General features: G+C 38.9%; 1 protein-coding gene across 1 annotated transcript in view; it reads right to left on the bottom strand.

The window, feature by feature from the left end:
• Nucleotides 1-23,002, bottom strand: part of spen (spen family transcriptional repressor) — an 88,218-nt gene that overhangs the window by 11,544 nt on the left and 53,672 nt on the right. The window contains exons 4-11 of the mRNA XM_063033291.1: nucleotides 22,101-22,261; nucleotides 18,981-19,181; nucleotides 16,654-16,805; nucleotides 15,379-15,504; nucleotides 13,609-13,722; nucleotides 12,252-12,365; nucleotides 11,630-11,734; nucleotides 903-9,470 (exon numbers count right to left, since the gene is read on the bottom strand). Of these exons, the coding sequence (XP_062889361.1) occupies nucleotides 903-9,470; nucleotides 11,630-11,734; nucleotides 12,252-12,365; nucleotides 13,609-13,722; nucleotides 15,379-15,504; nucleotides 16,654-16,805; nucleotides 18,981-19,181; nucleotides 22,101-22,261 (9,541 nt within the window). The remainder of the gene's footprint in view (nucleotides 1-902; nucleotides 9,471-11,629; nucleotides 11,735-12,251; nucleotides 12,366-13,608; nucleotides 13,723-15,378; nucleotides 15,505-16,653; nucleotides 16,806-18,980; nucleotides 19,182-22,100; nucleotides 22,262-23,002) is intronic.

Genomic DNA, 23,002 nt, shown 5'->3' with positions numbered 1-23,002 from the left:
GACTCAAGTGAAACAGACAGCATTCAGGTAGAGCCATGTGTTATCAGAGTACATGCAAAATATTTTCAGATCATATTACTAAGGGGTTAGATCAAGATTAAGAAATAAAGAATATTCTAAGAATACTTCTGATATAATGGTGTGAGCTACATGCTAGAGGCAGAGAATAAAAAAAACAAGTTACAATAAACTGTTATAAATTGCCCATTTCAGGGGAAAATGAAAAATATCACAACCTTTCACACTGCAAAGCAGTCAGTTAAATGGCAACATGAGCTAGAGTGCTCAATGGAATTTTACTCCTTAAAGCAAAGAATATTATGAGAAAATCTAATAAAGGCATTTAACATCATTAAAAGGTGCTGAGAGAGCACATTAATGAAAATTGTCATCATAAGCAGAAGGGTAAGTAACCATAAGGTGTCCATTTAAGGTAAGAGCAAATGAGTCAGATTTCTTTTTGAATATTGCAAGGTATTATGATTTAGAATATGCCCAAAATTATGGTGGAACTGGATGGAAAATAGAATTGAAAAAAAGAGCATTCAAGAAAGAGTACAGAAATAATCTAAATTGCTCATTCAAAAGCTGGTACGTGCCAAATACCCTCCTGGATTTTATGATTCCGAAATCTTAAGAATTAATCTAAACTGTGGAATTTAAGCAACTTCTAAAAACTGACATACAGAGTAAAACTCAAAAGTTTAGCTGACTTCATAATTTGTTTATAGAATACAATGAACATCAGAATTGATGAGTGCAGACTTCTTGTTCTTCACAAACATATTTTACAAGCTACATTGTATTTCTTCACTAATAAATTACCATAGATAAGAATAATCTCAAAACAATAATCAGTTTTTAAAGGGAAATAATTGAGAGAGGAAAATTGCTGTACATACCTGAGGTGTCATACTTCGTGATGGCAGGTTTATTCCACCAAACTGTGGATGACCAAGATGAGAAGGATGGAAGTTCCGAAGATCTTGGTATCGTGGATAGTCATGGAAGGAACTAGGAACCTGGTGCATGAGCTGAACACCGTGGGAGACCATTACAGACTGCGACATGGGCATTCCAGGGGGGACATTGATCAGCCGAGCTTCACTGTGAGGGGACTTCGCCATTTTCACTTCAGATGTCTTAGGAGCTTCTTTTGCTGGCTGAGGGGTTTTACTAGTTGGAGGAGTTTTAACTGACCCTTCTGGAGTCCTGGCTTGTCTGGATTCATTATGGACATCGCCAACTGCCGTTAGAGGTGGATACATCATCCGAACATCACGCAGCAGCATCTCCTGGGGGACATTATATTGGTCTAATCGCAAACTTCCAGGATGAATTCTGTATTCTGGCTGCATCACAAGGACATCAGGCTGTAGGGGACCCGACCCCCTTCTAATCCCATGATAATGGATTAAATCATCATCAGGTTGATGCTGATTGGGTATCTGAGGCATGCACAAGTCCCTGATAACCGTTGACTGTGGCGTGTTTGATCGCTGCGAACGAAGTTCCATCTGAGATTGAAGCACAGCTCTAGGGGATGGGTGATGAGCTTCAGGTCTAATTCCATATGGGATACCTGGTACTGAAGGGGCATTCATTCTTACTTCACCCTGAGAAAGGTGTCCTAAGGAGACTACCTGAGTCTGTGTCACACTGTGAGGAGGCATGATTACAGACTGTTCTGGTAAATGCACATTGGGAACAAATTGTGCCATTGTGAGGCCAGCATTCAGAACCATGTTTGCATTTATTGACTGAGAAGCAGATGATGTACTACTAGGCTGGCATACTTTGGGAAATGAGGAAGGAGAATGAACAGATGTGTGTGGGGAATGAGGTTCCTGTTTAATAGAAACTGGCAGAGATAGAGCACGTTCTGTTGGGGTGCCACGACCAGAACTGATGTGGTTAGTGTCTGACTGCACCTTACTTGGTATAGCAGCATGGTGAGTGCTGATTCCTGGACTCAGTGTTGACTGCTGAGTTACTTTGACAGGTTCAAGTTTAGGAACAACTGGTTCTCCACCTTTTTTGTTAGTAGTTATAATGTTTGGCAGAAGATTGTATACAATCTTCACCGATGCTGGTTGAGAAAGGATGGCAGATTCAGATTTCTCAAGGATCTGATGCTCCTGTTTAACACTTGAAATCACAGGTGGTGTATTATATGGCTGTGCACCGCCATGTCCTGCAAGTATGCTTGAGGAATGAGTGCCAATCACATTGTAGCCTGTTGGAGTTTGTGACCCTTTTGTCACAGGTTGTGACTGCGAAACTGGCTCCTGTTTGGCTTGTGACTTGGACACAGATTGCTGAAACTCTATGTCTACTGCACTAGCAGGTGGAATCTGGCTGATTGGAGCACTTATTCGTTGAGGACCTTCTGTCTTCTGGCCAGAGTAGCTCAGTACCACAACCCCTTCAGATGTATTTACTCTAAGCCCTGGACTTGACCCCTGATTTAATGGGATATTATCCACTGACCTTGGCTCATCTGCAATATATGCCATTGTTCCAAGTTTGTATCTGCTGTTTTCAGTCAAGTTTGATCTATATTTCTGTTTTGTCAGAGACATATTTGGGAGGCTGGGTGATTGAGATGGAAGATTACCAGGGCCTCGGTTGTTCACCGAAATTTTTGCCATTTCCTCTTGGTCTAAACTTGGTGGCATTCTGCTTATTACTGAAGTAACTTTAGGTGAGATCAACGAACTAACATGTTTTTCTTTTTCATTAAAGGTTGGTACCTCTGCTAACTGTTGCCCTGCAGTAGTGCATGGTGGAACTGCAGGCTTCTCATCCAAGACCAGTTTGTTGACTTCAGCTGAAGGAAACGCTTCCTCTGTCCGAACTGAAGTCAATGGTTCATTTATAGCTGTGGTAACAAATGTTGTAGGGACTCCTGTGGCTGATACATACTTTGGCTCCATGAGAATTTTCCGCAATGTACTAGAGTTTGTGTCAAGATCTGAAGCTTTGGTATCTGGGGGAGGAGCAGCAGGAGGTGGTGTGGAACAAGAACGGGATGATTCATGTCTTGAAATCCAGTCTGACATAGCCCCAGAACTAACATGCGTAGTTCCTAAAACAGGTGCTGGACTTACTGAAACCTTTGCAGTGGTGGTGGCTGGGAGTGCATTAATAGCCAATCTTGACATGCTTTGCTTAGGTTGAGACTCAGGTGTATGATCATTGAGTTGTTTTAATTTAAAATATGGAGGACTTTTGTTATCCTCATTACATGAAGAATGCTGTGGATCCTGAGGTGAAATAGCTTCTGTTACTGATTCCTTACTTGGTACAGTAATTTTCATTTCATCAGGTTTACACTCTTCTAATCTAGCCATATTGTCAACACCACTCTTGGGAACACAAAGCGGTTCCACCACTACTCTCTTTGTAGGTTTTTCTACAATGGTTTCTGGTGTAACAGTGCTTTGCTTTATGTCAGTAGAAACAGACACTGGCTCAGGTTCAGAGCTGTTGTCGTCTGCTAGTTCCCCTTTTCTGCCAGTGCTTCCTCGCCTATTACGTCTCGACGCTCGAGGTTTTGAACGCCCTCTGCGACTTGGAGTTCGTGGGACTTCAACGGGTTCTGGTTTCAGGAGGTTCTCAGTTTTCTGGGAGATAATTTCAGACTGCTGGAGGCACATGTCAGGATCTTTTACCTCAGACAAAGTAGTTAACAGAGCAGATCTGGAAACTGAACTGACTGAAACTGCTGTCTGACTGTCCACCACTGAAGTTTTAGAAGCCAAACTGTCTGAAGATATAGCTGGGGAAGCAAGACTGACTATTCCAGTGGGAGTTTCAGAAACTACATTCTCAATTGAAGTTGGAGCTTTGGAAATCACACTTTCCACTGAGGCAGGAGCCTTAGATATCACACTTTCCACAGAGACAGGAGCCTTAGATATCACACTCTCCACTGCAATAGTGCTTTTAGATAACACACTCTCTTCTGAGACAGGAACTTTAGAAATCATGGTATCTAATGAGGCTGAAGCTTTAGAAATTACACTGTCTGCTGCGGTGGAATCCACTGGTGTAGTAGCTTCAGTTACTACATTACTTGTTGAGGTAGTAGCTTTAGAAATTATGCTATTTGTTGAAGAGGGAACTTCAGAAACCGTTCTTTCTACTGAAGGAACTTCCGAAGACATAGTCTCTGTTGATACGGGAAATTTAGAAACTGAATGGCCTGAGGGTGGGGCTTTCGAAATACCACGATCTGAAGTTGGGATTTTTGATACCAAACGATTTGAAGGTGATGTTTTTGTCAACAACCGGCCTGAGGCACCAACATCATTATTAGACTCTAATATATTTACAACTGCCTGATCAGTTTCAGGCTGTAATGCATCTGAGGGTGTAGGGAGCACCATCTGATCTTCAGAGATGCCTGCCACAGTTTGTTCAGCAGAATATCTCGGAGCAGACGTGAAGTTGTCAGGTTCTGCTGATTCATCTGCAATAATGGAGTCAATAGCAGCTGCAAGTTCAGTTTCACTTGCCTGATGAGCAGGCTTTTCTACTTCTTCCTCTGGCCTAACATCAGGTTCACTTGTTGTCTCTTTATAAGGATGTACAGTTGGGATTTCAGTTAATTTTGCAATGTTCTCTACTGCTCTTTCAAGTTCTATCTGTTTAGCACGTTGTACAGCTTCTGGCGAACACTCAAGTTTTGGGGTTTCTTTTTCTGGTGATTTTGGTGGTTCTGAAAATGGATTACTTGCTTCTTCTTCAATTAATTTGGGTGACTGAATGTCATTTTTCACTGAGTCTTTCTTTACTGTTCCAGTCATCTCTACATCACTTTTACTAACTTTTAACTCTTCGGTATTTAATCTTATTTCCAAATTTCGTAAACTCATTTTGTCTTCATTGGTCTTAGAATTTCTTCCCCTTCCGCACTTTGATTTTGAGCTTTTCTCCAAAGTTTTTTTATCTATTATTTCACTAGGGTTTTTATCTGAAGGACATTTTTCTGATGCAACATCATTTTTGTCTGCTTTTTGATCAATTACCATCTCACTTTCCTCTAGTGAGGTTTTTATATTCTCATTTGAACTTTGCTCAGCTAAGGGTTCTGCAACTTCATCTCTATGGTCAACACAAATCTCAGATGTCCTTGATTCTGTTTTAAACCCTTTTTTCCCTACGTGGCTGCTAAAAGCAGCTGAAGCAGGTAAAGAATGTAGAGCTTTCTGCGATCTTGGTGATTTCCAGCCTTCAACAGGTTTTGTGCTTTCAGTGCTATCTTTAGTTTCTGTTTCTTCAACTTCTTGTTTTACCTGGTCAGCTTTAAAACATGGAACCTCTTCCCCTGGTCTACGGCGGGATTTTGGGGGTCTACCCCGTCGTGGTGGTGTTTGTACATTTGATGGTTCCTGAGTTTCTTTATCACCTCTTTTCCTGGTTGACCGTGATGTATCAGCTGAATCCTTTAGATTTGGGCCATCATCAACTGTCGCGTAAACTGATCGCACATTTCTGCGTCTTGTTCTACCTAATGGCAGACTTGGCTCCACTGTTTCAGACTCTGGGGCAGAACTTGGAGACTTTGCTGTGTTTTTGGAGGCTCTTTCTATTTCCAATTTCTGTTCCTGAACTTTCTGAGTGTCAACACGGGGTGACGATGACCTCTTCAGCTTTTCACGGTCTATCCTCTCACTTTTCCTTGTTACGGGTTTTTCTGTGATGGCTGCAGTGACTGCTTGAAGTGGAGCCTTTGTTCTTTTGGTTTGAGAAGACTTTTTCTCTTTTACACCTACAGAAGGTTCTGCATCTATCTCATTATCCGAAATCTGTGGTTGTACCTCCAAATGTTCTTCTTGCTGGATGACATCAAACTGGACAGTGGTAGAAGGATTTTTATCTCCTTTATGGTCTTCTGCTGTCACCTCTTTTTTGTTAGTTTTGGAGGAATCTGCACCGAGTTCTTGCACTTCAGTTTCAGGATTTATGCACTTTTCTTGTAAGTCAGCTCCCCCTGGAGTTGGTGGTTTAATATTCAAATAAGAGGAATGTTCTCCAGCTGATATTTCCTCCTCAGTAGTCACAAGATCTGGAGTAACATTTGCATCTAATTGCTTGTTTACAATAGGTTCTACTTCACAAGGGCTCACACTTACAACAACAGGTTTCAGGACATCAGCTGCGGAAGCAAATTCTGTACGATTCTCTGTTGAGCTGGAAAGTACATTTTCTACCACTGATGCTTCGTTCACTACTTTATTCTGTACTGTATCTTGCTGTTCAAGGGGAACTGCCTGGGGAACAACTGATGACGGAGGTGGTATATGAGTCCTAAAAAGTGGTGTAGCATTCTTTACCTCTGATTCGGGAAGAGATTCGGGTGTTTTAGGCTGAATTTCTTTTTCAACTTCTCGTCGCTCAAGTTCCTTTGGTTTCTGATCCTTTTCCTTTTCTTTTTGCTGCATACGTGTCAATTCAATGAACCGACTGTGAAACAAGACTACAGGTTCTTGCATCAGTTCTAGGGTGTTATTGGAACCATCCACGGATCCCTGCCTTCCAAATAATTTACCAGAAATTACATCCAAATCATCATCTTTTCTTTCAAGGTGCTGTAGACGTTTTGAATCCTGCTCAAAAATTGAGCTATGCAGGAACCGGGAAGCAAATAGTTCCTGCCTTTCCTGCTCATCTTCCTTATGGTCTTCCTTCTTTTCATCTAATTTACCTTCAGAATCTGTTCTAATTTTTTTCTTTTTCATATACCAAGAAGGGATTGGCCTTGGTGCTGATTCCACCTTTTCCTTATCTTTATCCTTTCTAAAATTGGCAAATCTAGAATCTCGATCCAGAAATGACCAATTTTCCTCTCGAGATGAAGACAGAGACTTTGCCCTTTCAAGTAGAGCCTTAGTGTCAGGAGTAATCGTCTTGTCAAGAGCAAAGGAGTAGAATTTGTTTCTTTCTAGAGAACTGGATAGCTTTAAGTCTGATATCCTATCTTCCCTATTTCGGTAAAACAAAGGAAATCTAGAACTTTCAAAGGACGTTGAAGCTTTAGGCGAATGAGATTTATGTTCATTATCCTCATCAGAATCACTCGGTACCTCACCTGGTTCTAGCTCACGCACTGAACGCTTGCGAATTCCATCTCGTTTTATAATGCTACTTGGAAAACTAACATCAGTTCTACTTGCATCAAGTTTCAAACGTGTTTCCCAACGAGGTGTCTCCTCTTCAGAGCTCTGGGATGTTATTTTAATTCTAGACAAATCTAATACTTGTTCTCGCTTATTTGATTCATATGCATTGCACTTTAAAGGTTCTTCTTTAATTGGAATTTGAATGGTGGAGTCTAGTTTGGGAGAAACTTTAGATTCTTTCAGTAACAATGTCTGATGTGGAGAGTCAGAATTATCATCCTCATCTTGATAAGACAGAATATGTCGAAACCCGGGAGAAAGGACAGTTTTTTCAGAATCCTCACTTTGCTGCCGAGAACTCCTGTAATTCCTCTCTCGTTTCATGCTAATTTCAAAATCAAATTGGTCAGTTTTTCTCCGCTTAACTGGAGGAGAGTCATCTGTAACATCCTGAGGTGGCTTCCCCACTTCGTGGACCAAACTTCTTCTCTCAAATTCGTCTGCATTCTCTTTTATGGGGCTGTTAAATTTTTCTGATTTTGCCATCTCCATTTCCTGTTGCTGCTTAAGCCGGCGGTTCTGCTCCATTTGTTTCCTATAACTCTGGGTGTAATCGATATCAATCCCAGGTTTCTCCTCTGTGTCAGTGGTCTGCAGTTTTTCATGGGTGGTCTTGTGATCATTTGTTTCTTCAGTGCCACTATACTTTCTCTTTCGTTCATCTCTTTTAATTTCCCCTTCTCCAGACATCTCATCAAGATGTGGAGGCAGCTGCTGAAGAATTCCCTTAGTCAGAGGTTTCAGTGTGCTCACTTTCTTCAATCCAGTTTCTTGAATATCCACCAATTCTTCAGATGGCTCACTTAATCTACACTGTACCTCTATGCTGGACCGCAAGCCAATCCCTGCAGAAACAGTGGAAGACTCTTGCCCTTCTCTGGGGCTAAATGCTGGAACCAATTTCTCTTGCTTAATTTTTCTGTGCTCTCGTTTGAGTGCCTCTTTCCGCACCGGTCGTCGGTCCAAGTCTCCTTCTTTACCCACTTCTCTCCAGGGAGCCAACTCCGGTTGTTTTTTTAGGCCTAGACGTAGTTCCTCTTCCTCCTGACTGCTTCGTTTAACCTCTAACTTCTGCCTGTCTGTTCTTAAAGCTGGATCCGCAAAACGCCTCTTCCTCGCCTCCAGTTTGTCAATATCCATTGCATTTGGTGCTTCAGCACACTGTTCGGGTTTGAGGTTCTTTTTATGCTTAATTTTCACTTCCTTATCCACAATTTCTATTTGGCTGGCAAGCAGTTTCTCTTTTAACAGTTTTGGCCTAGTAGGCTCCGATTTTGACAGCTCTGCTTTTGTTTGATCAAGTCGTGTTAACTGTACTTTATTTTGTTCCGTAGGAGGAGATTTGACACCATCATTCTCTGGCTTCCCTCTCAATTTCTCTGAAACCAAGGGGTCAATCACTTTTGTGTCTCTTTCCTTTACACGAGTTAAGACCACACATGGAATTAAATCCAAACGATTTTTTGAAGCTCCTTCTTTCTCTGCTTTTTCTTTCCCTTGTTTTACTTTACCCTTTTGTCCATCAGGATTTAGATCCCTATCTATTTCCTGGTCTGTTTCAGAAGATGGGGAACTTGGAGTTGGGGGTTTCACCTTACGTAGTTTGAGCTTTTCAGTTTTTTCCTTCTTATCTGGTTTCTCCACCTCGGATTTTTCAGTCTTTTTCACTCTTTCCAATTTGTCAACTTTTTCTTTTCGTTGAGTCCGTTTATCAATTCTTTCAGGCTCAAACAGCCGATCTTTCTCTTTTTCATTTTTATCATAACGATCTGGTCGGATTTTGTCAGGCTTATCAACTTTATCATATCGAGGAGGTGACAATGAGCTGCAACTACCACTACGATCAGAAGATCGACTATAAATTCTGCGTTCAGAGTCCATGCTGTCACTCTGATGTCTTTCAGATTGTGTTGGTGATGCACTACAACTCTGGGCTCTCCTTGAATGTGTTGGGCTTTGGCTTCGTTCGCAAGTTCGTCTTTCATGATCTCGTTCGCGATCAGATTCATAACGTTCTCTCTCCCTTTCCCTTTCTCGCTGTCTGTAACTGTACTCCCTTATGTCTTGTTCATAGGGATCTCTGTAGTCTCTATACTCCCGTGGATCCTCATAATAGCGAGGATCATAATAATCACCCTGGTAGGGATCCCATTCAGCATAAAAATCTCTACTTCTTGCCCGATAGTCTCTACGAGGATCTTCAGGAAATACAGCAGCTGGGCCCCTTACTGCATCGAAGTATGCTCGATCTGTAGGATATTCGTGATATGATCCTCTCCGGTCCTCTCTGTTAATCAAAGAAATGTATATCAATTCAAATGTCATTGTTTTAAACAAATCAATGGCAGTATAAAATTAATTTTCTATCTGTAAATAGGCCATCGGCAAAATTAAATACTCTGGATTTGATCCTTGTTTCAAAGCTATTCTCTAATGGAAAACTGCAGACTTTTTTTTCCCCGCAAGCTGTCGTTGACAGACATTCATTTGGTGATGCCATATCCTGAAGTTTTGTGCTACTGAAGTTTTCTAACTCTACGCCTTTAAATTTGTTTTGTTTTGCCAAGTCTTATCAGCACCTATGACTGCCTGGAAAGCCTACCTTCTTGTATACAAACCAGCAAACTGCATAGGTTCAATGCTGACCTCTGGTGCTAATTTTGTGAATGTTTGCATGTTCTCCTTGTCACCATGTAGGATTTCCCCTGGGCACTCTGGTTTCCTCCCTTTCCCAAAAATGTGCTGGTAGGTTAACTGGTTAGTCTAAGTTGTCCTAAGTTGCAGGAAAATCAGCTGAGTTATTGAGAATGGTGCACTGAGGGGCAGCATAAAATCTATCGGTCGAACAGACTTCTTCCATGTCATATGAAAAAAAAAAGAATAGAATATGAAAGGGCAGCATTTGTAAATTTCCATGTCATGCAAACCATTCCTTAAACAGGACAGCACAGATTGCCGTTCTGAAAATGTTACCATAGTCCGGGTAAAAAGCAATTCTTCTCACTGAATCAATGTAGCACAGGGAGCAAAAAAAAACCATAATCTTTTGAAATAGGGAAAAGTAACTGGTGCATTGATGAAATTCTAGGACTATATTTGACATAAAAGACAGAAATCATAGGAGACATTACCTATTAACATTGGACATTTCATGTTGGCAACAGGCATAACACCTATTTCCACCCCCCCCAAAAAAAAGTGTACTTCCTACACAGCTATTTCCATAACCTCTGGATAATTCATACTCAAGCAAGGACATCATCAAATGCTCCACAGAATGTATGGAGTTGCAATATTTGCTGATTAGTAAAGGTCCCAGAATGGATTGATCAACAAATCATGGAGTCAGATAGCATGGAAACAAATCTTTCAGCCCACTGAATCCACACAAATCCCATTTAATCCTCCCTACACTATCGTCAGCTCTCCCCCAAAATAGTACCACTCAGTGAGTGCTTGGGCAATTTACAGTGGCCAATTAACTTATCAATCTGCACATATTTGGGAAGTGGATGGAAACCAGAGGAAACCCATGCTTTAATAGGGGGATATGCAAACTAATCACATAGTGCACCTGAGGTCAGGATTGAATGCAGATTGCTGGAGCTGTAAGGCGATGGTTCTATTTGTTGTGCTACTGCGCTGCGTGAATCTCATTTTGAAAGTATATTATTATTTACTGAGTTAATGCTTGCAGTCACGAAATCATTAGTTTTTTTCTGCTGTAGGTTAAGAATCAAGTCCTTTAGGTTTCTGTCTTGACAACAGAAGATTCACAAATGGATGAGTGTCTTCACCAAGTCACTGGAGTGATTGTTTAAAGTTTGTTCTGTCTTCTTTATACAATGTGCATTTTATTAATTGATATCAAAATAAACAGCTGCACAAAAAATACCAATAATACAAAATGGTCATTTTGAATTTGGACACAAAGTCTGATATTTTTACCCCATGTTGAATTGATACATCCTTGATCAAAATTGAAGTGCAAGTTGAAAACCAGAAAATGAATTATAATGTTTAAACCTATATAATATCTGAATTAGGGAAGAGAGAATTATATTTGACTGCTATGGCCCTTGGACTATGCTAGGTATAGGAAAAGCATAGTCTAAAGACTTAAACAAAGCTTCCTCCAGAGTACACCATTTTACCAACAATGGTTTTGAGAGGTAATTAAAACACTGGTGGCATGCATTGGAAACACATTTCGAATATACAAAGCTTCTACGTTTCAAAGTTGCTAGGGCAAAAATAATGCATTTATGAGCAAACAATCCATGGACATACAATCCCTAATTTATATATAATAAATGTTCAGACATCTAATTGTCAAAGTTGATCAAAAATCCTGAGCTGAGCAGTGTAGTAAACCAGAAGGTCTTCACACTATATAGTTTTCATTGCTTCAGAAGCATTAACAAACTTAAAAATAGATTCACTTGCCTTCTCTCTGCAAAGATTTCATACAGATCTCTAATATCTTGCCCAGAGACTTCCATTGAACGATAAAATGCCAACTGACTCTCACGGTTTGCAAAATCCACCTGTATGGAAGGTATCTCACTGTTAGGCATTAGAAGCAGAAACTATATCAAGTATGTATATTAAAAAAGACAAACAAATATAGCTGAATATTCAACTGCAAAGTTGAACTGGCAGCAAATAGTATTGTTTTAAATGCTTATGTTTCTTGCAAGCATTAAACTGCTTTTCCAATTCGCTTGCTAGTATATAATGCCACTTTAAGTTGCCGAATGCCAATAGAGTATGCTTTCCAATGTTATAAAATACAACTTTAAACTTTCTGGGTTTTTCTTTAGATTTAAACTAAATAATCCCCTTCAATGTTGCTATTATTTCATGCTCTGGTTTTGAATATAACACATCAGCATCTCATGCAATTCCAGAGAACTGAGGAAGGGTTGGGAAAGTTTGTGTATGTGAGTGTGAGAAGACAGGGAACTTTGCAATAAACATCTACCTGAAAGACAGAAAGAGAGGAATTTTAAGAATGAAGAGAACGTGCACTCCTAGATTGCCCATGAACTCCCTTATACTAACCTTTATTCTATTTCCTCCAATCTTCCTGCCCTTGGTCTCCTGCACCGCTGTCTGTGCGCATTCAATTTCATCGTACAACACCAGAGCCATTCCTTTCTGACGATCCAACACAATCTGTCCCAGGAGGTAAAGAAAGAAGTCAGCTAGTTCCCTGAATAGGAAGGGCATGTAACTGATATCTGGCAGAATCTCTTGAGTGTTTGTGCATTTTTGAGAAGGGCCAAGTTAGAATTGATGTTTGATGTAATTTTCCTGTAAGTGATCCATAAGCAGAGAAGGCTACTAGAGCTCACATCAATAATGATTATAGTGAAGGTTGTTTACGTAGCTTATTCGTGAACAAGAGACCTGTAATAAAATGTTATTAGAGAAGTTGTGTATTAGAGAATGACATAGTGATTGACAAATTAAAAGATGAGCTGAAGATATAGAGAATGCTATATCAAAGAGATAATGCATCATCTTACTACTTTCACATCATTTTATACCCAGAAGTTAGCTGCAATGATAAATATAATTTTCAAATAAGTTTTGAACATATGATTTGTTTGATTCAATATCCTCTTAATAAAACTATTGTTGGTCTTACAACCAATTTCAAGATTTAAGATGAGAGAAATCAACACCATGGTCTTCCAAAATAACCCAGCAGAGACTGTAAAACAATGGCTCTCTACTGCCATTACTATTGTTATATAATGCAATGGTTCAGTGCTCAGCAGCTCTGCACTGCTACATTCAGCTTTCTGAAAGGAGCCAGGTTACATTTTGGCGCTAAAATATAGAACTGCTCTATATGGACATAAATAAGATTTATCAGTAATTCACAGAGAAAGTCAGTTCAGTGGCTTTGGTGGGAATATTCATTAGGAATGAGATCTGACAAAGAACTTGCACCTGAAATGTTGAACAACTTTTTATTTCAGATTCCCTGTTCGTGAGCTGATTACTTGAACACGGTGGGGGAAAAAATGATTAAATATGCCATGTTGTAGGCGACATTACAGGGACCAGACATTAACTCTTTTAAGCATTTTATTATTTAAACTGGTCAGAGCAGCAAATACAATCTTATTAAGGAAATATTTTTTAAAAAAAGATTACGCTTAAATACTCCGAATAAAATGCATTTTTCACAAGTTTCTTTTAAGGTACAAAATAAAATTGAAAACTGACTAGATTAATATGCTTATGATACAAACTGATTATTATTATTTGCTTTTATCAGAACATGAAATGTATAGAAGGACTATTTTGAAGGGGAAATCAAAATCCAAATGATTGGAAGAAAATTCTTTTTGCTGCCAGTTGTTAATAACTTAAGGTATGTAAACGAGCACTGCAAGAAGACACTTACTTTGAGCACAGGACCATAACGACAAAAATGCCTGGACAAGTATTGTTCAGTAATATTTGAAGATAGACCATCCAGCCATACACAATTGGTTGGCATACTCTTTCCAAATCCCAGCTAAGGAGAATGAGAAATAGAGAAAAGAAAGTAAGTGTATTTTAATTGTAACAAAACTCAAGGACCTAAATTCAATAAGATTAAGCTACATGGTAGACTTTCATTTTTGCTAATGTCATTTAATTAATTGGCTCATGGCCAAAATTTACAAACACTACTTATCAATTATAGAATACATGATATAAAGATATTCACTGGAGATATTTGGTATAGAAACACAATGGAAATTTATTTATATTTTCTGAAGATTTTATTCATCATATCTTCTTTCACACATAATTAAATCATTCATTATTTGGCAGCTGAAACAGGAACTCTGCGCCTTTCAATTTCCTTGCAGGACTGGCCTTTCGGGATATACTCAAGCATGTTGGGATGACATTCTAAATTTCCCTCACTTCATTTGGGAATCTGCTGTTTCTTTCCATTACAGCTGAGCTAATTTCTCATGGAGTACTGATGCTACGTTTTGTACCTTCAAGATATAATATCCTGAAGCATTTACTCACTGTGTAAAAGTACTAAGGAGCACACAAATGTCTAATATTTTCATTTGTACATAAAAGTATTACTTAATTATAATTAATACTTCACTATATTATGTATTAATTATTATTTATCTTATTAGAAAAATACAATGTAATGGTAGTAGAGAAGAGACGGCCACTCAAATTGTAGTACATAATCAATTGTACAGAGAGTAGTAATTTTGGCTTTCTTTGGTATATGCCTACTGTATTCAACTGAACAAACTGAATTTCATTTGAACATTCTTAAGTAAATGTTTTATTCAGTTTCTATGTTGGCATTATTATAACTCAAATTCACATTCAGTATTATGATCAGATATTCCTACAAATATTCTTGCACTAACTATTATATTACAACTTATTATATTACAACTTGCCCATATAAAGTCTTGCAAAATGCAAACTGATACATATTGCTTTCAAGTCAAATTACAAAATGCAAGAAAAAATGGCACTTTGCCATTTTGGGAACATAGTTACTTTATTCTTGATTTCCTAGATGTTGAGTTCCTGATTTTTACTGAACCAGGTCAAGGAAAAAAAAATCCAAATGGAAGTGAGAGAAATCTAAGGATAAGTCGAATGGGGTAACATTTTGAATCAGATGCTTCAACCACAGAGGTCTGCACTAGCTTCATTAAGGTTAGCATATGTTGCTGTGTGACATGGGGATGTATAGGGTGTAAGGAAGGGGAAACCAGAGCAGATCAGTCTTCCAATCTAGCCCAATGGAATCTTAAATCAGAAAGCGCCAGGCTTCACCATTGTCCAGGTCAATTTAGCTTGTTTCAACTCTATCTGAGAGAGAAACAGTAATGTTTGCTTTCATACACTGTTCAATCACAGCTCAGACAGGCTGACCAAAGGTAACACCAAATACATCCACAGACAGATCTGCAGGTTGGACACTATACCTAATATGCCAAAGAGAACAATGTAAAAACTTGAAGGGAGGAAAGGGAAAAGTAACTCAATAAAACAATGGGGAATATTACAAAAGTAAAGTTACAACAAAAAACAGTATACAAGAAATTGTTCAACAGAAAATTCTTACTAATATTTCACTGTGAATTCCTGATAAGTGAATATTCCTGATAAGCAAATGACTGTATTTCTCCTTCCTGACCTTGAGCCGATTATTTCCTAAGTACTCTCCGTCCATTTTCTTGATGGCTTTGCAGACACTTGCAATGTCACAGTACTGTAGGAAGGCGTATTGAGGAACCCCATTTACCTTCTTGATGTCAATATCCTGTCATTTTAAATAAAAGAAAAGACAATAGCATGGACATTGAACTCTGGCTTTGCCTCATTTCAAAATCTAGGCAATTCTAATATTTTGATATTGTTTTCTTTGCATTTACTTTTTAGGTTAAGTTGTGCTGCAAAAAAAAACTCTTCATTAAACATTTGATAGATATTTTCATGTGGAAATGTAATGCATAATATCAACCGCTACCATTTGCATTGGCCTCTTAAAGGAGTAGAAATGGTCAATTAGAAAATTACTCAAGGAAATGTAAATTTCTTAAATTTTAACAGTATTAAGACACCTGCTTGGATAACACATTGTGTCTTCACCCAATGCTTGAACTTAAAGGCTTGGCACCAGTTAGGACTTGCACACAGCCTTTTCACCTATAAACTATTTATGGTTCAATTTGGAAACCAGACTGCTTCATATAATGGTGCTATTAGGGTTGCAAATCTGGTTCCAGATTTTAATAATTCACATTAACCAAATACAGAATCCAATGTGTGCAGATAAAAAGCTGACAAAAAGCGAGTCATCCCTGGCCCTTTAAAAACTTCTGCCTATAACCCTATACTCCATTAGGTCATACCAATGCAAAATCCTGTCCCCATGCTTATTATTATTGGCTCCAGAAGTCCTAATGCTTCCAATTTAAAATTCTTAGACATGTTTAAATCTTAGCTGGCTTTTTCTACTCTAGCAGTTTCAATGAACAAAATCAGGCAGGTTGATCAATGTTTAACAGTGCCTTGAAATACTGCAGGCATTCCCAAATGAGGTATTTGGAGTCTGCAGTATGTTATCAGACGTTCAACCTTTCAGCATCATGCACATTGATTTAGAATTAATTTGACCCTGCTTACCAGTTTTACCCACTACCCAGGAGGACTCATAATGTGACAATTAGACTATCAAAATTAAGTGCAACAAATATAGCTTATTCTCCACAAGAGATTAAATACAAATCACAAAAGTTATTTATTTAATATTCTGTAAAAAGATCGGCTCTGCAACAATTATGGAAGATAATCAAGATGATAAATAATTAGAACGTAGATAAATCTATACAGCCTGACTCACTTGCAAATCAGAAGCTCATATAAAATCCTGTCATCTTCATAATGACCAATCCAACAGTGTACATACCACAATCTCCCCAAAGCGTTCAAAGATGTTTCGAAGATCTCCATAGGTTGTTGTTTTCTCCAAGTTTCCAATAAATAACGTTCTTGTGGCCTTGGGATGAAACTCATCTATTCGGTCATCCAGCGGTCGAAATTCATTCTCACTTTCCGTTTCTGCAAGGGGACCCAAACAAAAAAAAAATTCAAAAATATATTATGTCACCACCACTACAATATTATGCATACTAACCCTTCACACGTTCATACATTATATTGCATCTAACTATGCAGTACACATTATGTTCATGTGATCACGCAGTTACTTCCTATTTTCCAATCCTCAAATGCTTTATCTAAGGTTTAACTGACTAAGGAACTAACTGTCTCATCTAGTTATCAAATACTGATTCACCCGACCATTGTTAGTCCTTTCTTCATCGCCTGTGGTCTACTTTCCTGGAGTGGATATATATTCTGTGTTGTAGCAAAGACTTAGTGCTGTTCCCAGCAGCCTGACAAGAGTAGTGAAGCAAACAAATAGGGATTAGTTACAGCAAGCAGACGCTGAGGAAACCAGCAACATCATGGCCGCCAAGTCCCAGGCTGGAGGACCAAATAAGCGGAAATCATGTAGGCTGGTCGTCAGGGTTGGAGGTCCGTGTGCAATAAGAGTCAAGACCCGAAGGTCAAGCCCATCATCAGTGAGTCCTGGGGTTGAGGGTGGAGGCCCAATGTCTGAAAATTTGGGAGCTTGGGGCCAAGGACTGGAGACAGTCTGTCCTGGAGTTAGAAACCAGTTTGTGTGTGTGGGTGGGAAAGGTTTGTTTCGCTATTGTCGTCTTTTGTTTTGTTGTTGCTGCTTGTGTTCTGTTAAACAATATGGGCATACTATGTTGGTGCCAGAATGTGTGGCCACACTTGTGGGCTACCCCCAGTATATCAATGGGTGTTTTAGTTATTAATGCAAATGACATATTTCACTGTACAAGTGATGTACACGTTATTTAATGTATACATGATAAATGAATCTGAATCTGCATTAATTTTTAGTGCAAAGAAATCCTATCAAAAGCAATTATTACAGAATCCATAGTTAAGTGAAAATGCTTTGACTACAGATTCCAGTTGACTAGTGCCTCTACACTTCCACCCACACTGGCCAATCAATAATTTTCATTTAAAGATAGACCAGGAACCAGCAACCCACTAGTGAAGGGTGTACAGAGATCCACTTTGAGGAGCACTGTGTTGTAGAATTTCTCAGTGAAACAAACTATACACAAATGAGACTTACACAAACCATTGCTTCCAAGCCAAAATGTTTAAAATGAGGGGTCAGTTTTAAAATAAGGAGCAAGAAAGAAGTGAGAACCAACGTCTTAATCCAGAGGGTACTACGTCTTTTGAATTTTCTATTCAAGCAGGTTGTGGGGACCTAATCACATTCAAGATAGAGATTGCTAGATTTTTGTACACAAGTAGAATTAGGGGACATGAATTTTTAGTGAAAAGTGATTTTCAGGCAAAAGATGATCCATAATCTTATTGAATAGCAGAACTGAGAAAAGCCTGAATGGGCAACTTCTGGTTTTCTTTCTTTATGACCAAGAATAGGCCCTTAACAGGACACAGACTGGGAAGTCAGTTAATTTACTTGAGTTGAGCTTGTGCACCTTTCATCTCTGCATCAAGGTTACAGGCAATGTACTATGGTTCTTGTTCTGGCCTCAAGAAGCATTGTTTGTTTTGTATGAACATCACTTCCTGTTCGTAAGCTGTTTTTCACATCATATCCTACGCAGGTTAATTTGGATTTCGACCTGAACCACACATGATAGAAAGACATCCATCTCCAATCACTCTTTATTTGCCCTTGAAACTGTGATATTCTGTGAATGCTAAGCTTTCTTAATATTAGTAAACAGATGGACTTTGAAGAAAATATTATGTTCATCGTTTATCACTATTAAGCTACAAATTCACTCTGATCTAAACAGCATAGTTACAGAATGTTGCATGTATGTTACCTTGTATTTTCACTGATCATGAGAATAACTGATAGTGTTAGTATACTCAGGCGTGTGACGATTCTGTATTGAATCTCAAATGTACTTAACTTAATGCAGTTTTACAAGCTTGTCCTCATTAAAAACCCTGAAAAAAATCTCTGGCTTGGGTGACTTCTGAGAAAGTGTTTAACTCCTTGCCTAGGTTTGTACACACGCACTGCAAGGGCAGTAGAGTTTCTATGTAATAAACTAATCCAAAGCACAATTGTTCCTTGCTTCGATAAAGCCTTTGATATAACTATGCTCTCTCAAAACTCAGTGCTGCTCAGTATACACCTACCTGGACCAGTCCAGGCAGTGACTTCAATCTGCATGCCAAAAAATAACTTCCCCTTAGATGCATTCATAGCCTTCTCTTGATCTTCTTGTTGTCGAAAGAAAACAAGGCCATAGCGCTCTTCGGATGCACCGTGGATCTGCACAGATGTTACCTTCCCATACTTCTTAAATTCGTGAAATAGACCATCTTTAAGGCTTGTGTCTAAATGCAAAAATAAATATTTTCAATACAACGCTGTTCATATGATGCAAAGTATCACTTTTCTTTAGCTTAATTAGTATTCAACAGAAACTTCAATTTTACAAGTGCTTACATCTAGTATGCTCTTCTGATCTGAAATGATAGACAATCCTGGTTTTCAGAGATTCTCAGATGAGAGCTACCAAAATGATCTGAAAGTATGGAAAGCACTGGCCATGCTGCAGTCAGCAGACAAACATAATATCCCCTGCAAAATCAATGGAGGGGAAGTTGGACTAAGAGAGAATTTGACCTGCTACTTGTATCCAGTAATTATAATGGCAAGGCTTTGCTCAATTTTAATCTAGATCTGTGCCATCCTTTTCAATAATATTACTAGCACGTAGAAAAATACAAAAAATTACGTTACAATGAGGATCAATAAAAAAATAAATTTTATTAGTAATTTTTATATAAATTATGCCGCAAGACGGCATCCCTAAACTAAACTTGTATTAAATTCTCCTATTTTATAAAAATGGATGCCAGAGTTATTTCTAGTTCAGATTCTAACTACTATACATGACTGAGACACCAATATTTATAATTTCAACAGCTTCAAGAAATGCTGTAATAATAAAAAAAATCCCAATATTAGCATTTCAGAGTTAAAACTTCCCTTTAAAAGGAGATACAATATTAAGAAACCAATTAACTATGGGCTGTGAAATTAAAACACAGTAATTAACCATGTGATAACCATCAAGTTTGGAGTTCTAAGCTTTTAGCACTGATATATTATCAAATCCAGGTAACGTCTGAGTTTGCCTCCTCCACACATGCTTTCAGTGTTTTTGTTAGGCTCAATAAAGTGAATAGATTGAGGTAAAAAATAAACAAGCACATTTTTCTGAAGAGTGCTTAAGTTAGTACCCAATGCTCCCTTTCCCCTCACTCTTCCTCCTAATTGTTTTTCCTTCCCATTTGAAGAGATTTATTATTTGCTGGGGTACAACTGCACAGGCTTTTAGTATATGTACAAATGGCCATTTTCATGTGTACCTCCCACATTTAATATTAGCAGATTATTTGGTAATCACCCACTCCTACCTCATGTTCACAGAAATAATTTTGGCAGTGACAAAGAGGAGGAGCAGGAAATAAGGTCTATTTTTTCTATCCATAACATGGGTATTTTAGTATCAGATACGGATAATGGGTTCTTCCAGTAAGATGGCGGCGTGCTTAGGCGCAGCAGCCTCTTAGGGTCAACCAAAGGTGTTTGACCCTGTTGAACACTGATAATGTAAATGCCTCAGTTGTATCGAGGTGTAGGCCTCAATCTGCGGGTTTGCCTGCTGCTGCAGTCCAGGAGAGGAGGCATCTGAGGCGGTGTAGCGTGTCATCCATGTTCGGTTGGGGGCTGGCCTCTCCCTTTAGTGTTGCTCCCCAGTGTTTGACTGGTGGAATGACAAGCTGGATTGCGTGTGTGTGTTTGTCTATCAACTGCCAGGATCTGCGCCATCAGTTTGTGGGATATGCCACTCAGGTACTACAACCCAGGGTTTGCTCCTATGTCTTAAAGTGTTATAAAGCAAATCTGCTCCTATTAGAGCAAAGTCTGGTACATAATGAAGAACATTTTTTAAAAGAATTATGCTTAGTTTATTTTTTGTTTTTATGTATTTGATCACAGAAGACTGCTGCACATTGGACATGTTTTTCTTTATCTCAATCTCTACAAGAAATTGTAGAAATACCCAGTTTATTCTCCTCAACCTCCTCAGCTCCTAACTGAACTGACCTGAACACCTGAAGTAACTTACAATGACATGCTAACTTACAAATATCCCGCAACAAAATAAAGAAATCAAATTAAACACAAAAAAATTGTCATCTGCTAATTTAAACCAAATTGAGACGCCAATGATTTAAACCTCCAAATTCTGTGTTTCTTTCTTGCAGCGACAACTTTGTGATAAGATTATGTGACGAGAATAAACATAAAATTAAGATGTTTGCTGGCCTGGGTTAGCATCAGTGACATCAGCAAATGGTCTGCCACCTGCCCTCAGGGGAAGGAGAGATAAGGAACAATGGAGCAGCGTCTGGAGATGTGTAATGAAGGGACGGGGGAGAGAGAGCTGTCTGGAGCGGCTCCCCCCTTTGCACCTTGAACTGTTTGAAGTGATGGACAGGCGATACCCCAGCAGGGGGATAAAAAGGGACCGGTTTGCTAAGGCAGAACACACACGCCACCCGAGGTAACGAGACCCTGGAAGCGGTACGCCTCTCACGAGTTGGTGAGAAGTACCGGACAACGCACAGGGTGGAAAGGTACGATCAGCGGGAACCCGGTGTGTGTCCGCCCTTGCCTGGGTGCCGGGTTCACTGCAGACGATCGACCGCATCTGGAGGAGGGGTCACAGTCGGTGACCTCAGGTGACATCACCAAGGACCCGCCCAAAAGCTGCTTGTGAGCCATCTCGCTGGTCTGTGAGTGAAGCAGTGTCTGAATGATCAGTTGTTCCTGTTCTATCTCTCTCTTCCCCAACGTTGTCCATCGCCATGGCAACGATTACTGCGAACTGAGCTACTAAACTGGACTGAACTTTGAGTCACTTTGAAATTTGGTCATTTACCCCTAGACAACGATAGAGCTTGATTGATGCTGTTATCTTAATTCTGTGCACATGTGTGTTAATCATCGCTGAACTGTTGCATTTATTATCCTTTCGATTACTGTGTTGCTTGTTTCTTTAATAAAACTTTCTTAGTTCTAGTACTCCAGACTCCAACTGAGTGATCCATTTCTGCTGGTTTGGCAACCCAGTTACAGGGTACGTAACAATTACCAGACAATTTCTTTGAACTTATCAAATATCTACTAGAATATGACTTCTAGCTGGATTAAACTTTTCAAATGATGTGCTTACTCACCAGTAGAACGGACTGGCAAATTTTGGACCTTGATTCCATAACTCTTGCGTGGTTCATCCTTTTCCACAGGTGTTGGGAGTTGAACTGGTGGTGCAGGTACTGCAGCAGACTGAACGGATCTTGCTGGAGACTCGTCACTGGAGCTGCTGCTTGAATCACTACTGTGAAAAGAAAAAGCTGCTGATTAGATTTAACCAAATGTGTCCTGGAAAATATAAGCATTTTCTTATTTCAGCTGCAGAATAAACAACATCCAACTTATTTATATCTATCCTACAATCTCAATCCTGTTGCTATGGAAGAGACTTTATTATTCCCCCAAAATAAAAAGCTGTAATTGAGACACTAGACTAGCTCTTATAATCAAGACTAGCATGGCAGCAACAATGAGTGGTTAGAAAACTTTGCTCAGGTTAACATGAATGCACATCAATTTACAGTGTAACAATTTTTTTAATGCATTATTAGGAAAAAAACATTCTTTTATAGTAAGGCTTGCTGCCTTTCACAGCAATTTTATTCAATCAGTAAAATGTCTTTATACATTAAGTACTCAGCAGGGTATTATCATGTCTCTCTACAAATACTAAATTGTATTCAAGGTATACAAAATAACAGAGCAGCACAACATATGAATTCCCATCAGTTTAACCATATGTGTTAATGATGTGATATCTCCGGCTACAGCACTTTATAAGCAATCAGATTTACATCTCAGTGACCAAGTTCTAATTTTTTTAAAAGATTGATATATTAAAGAAAGCCTTATAATCTATAACTCAACTTAGCATTAGTCGAGTGGAAAAATCTTCAAAAAGCTGATAAGCGCAAGCATTAAATAAAAACTTATAGACTCAATGTACACAGGGTAAGCACAATTAAGTTTCAAAATGCAAAACAAA

The sequence above is a fragment of the Mobula hypostoma genome, chromosome 25, assembly GCF_963921235.1.
Source record: "Mobula hypostoma chromosome 25, sMobHyp1.1, whole genome shotgun sequence".
NCBI lineage: Eukaryota > Metazoa > Chordata > Chondrichthyes > Myliobatiformes > Myliobatidae > Mobula > Mobula hypostoma.
This window is presented reverse-complemented; position numbering and strand designations above follow the sequence as displayed.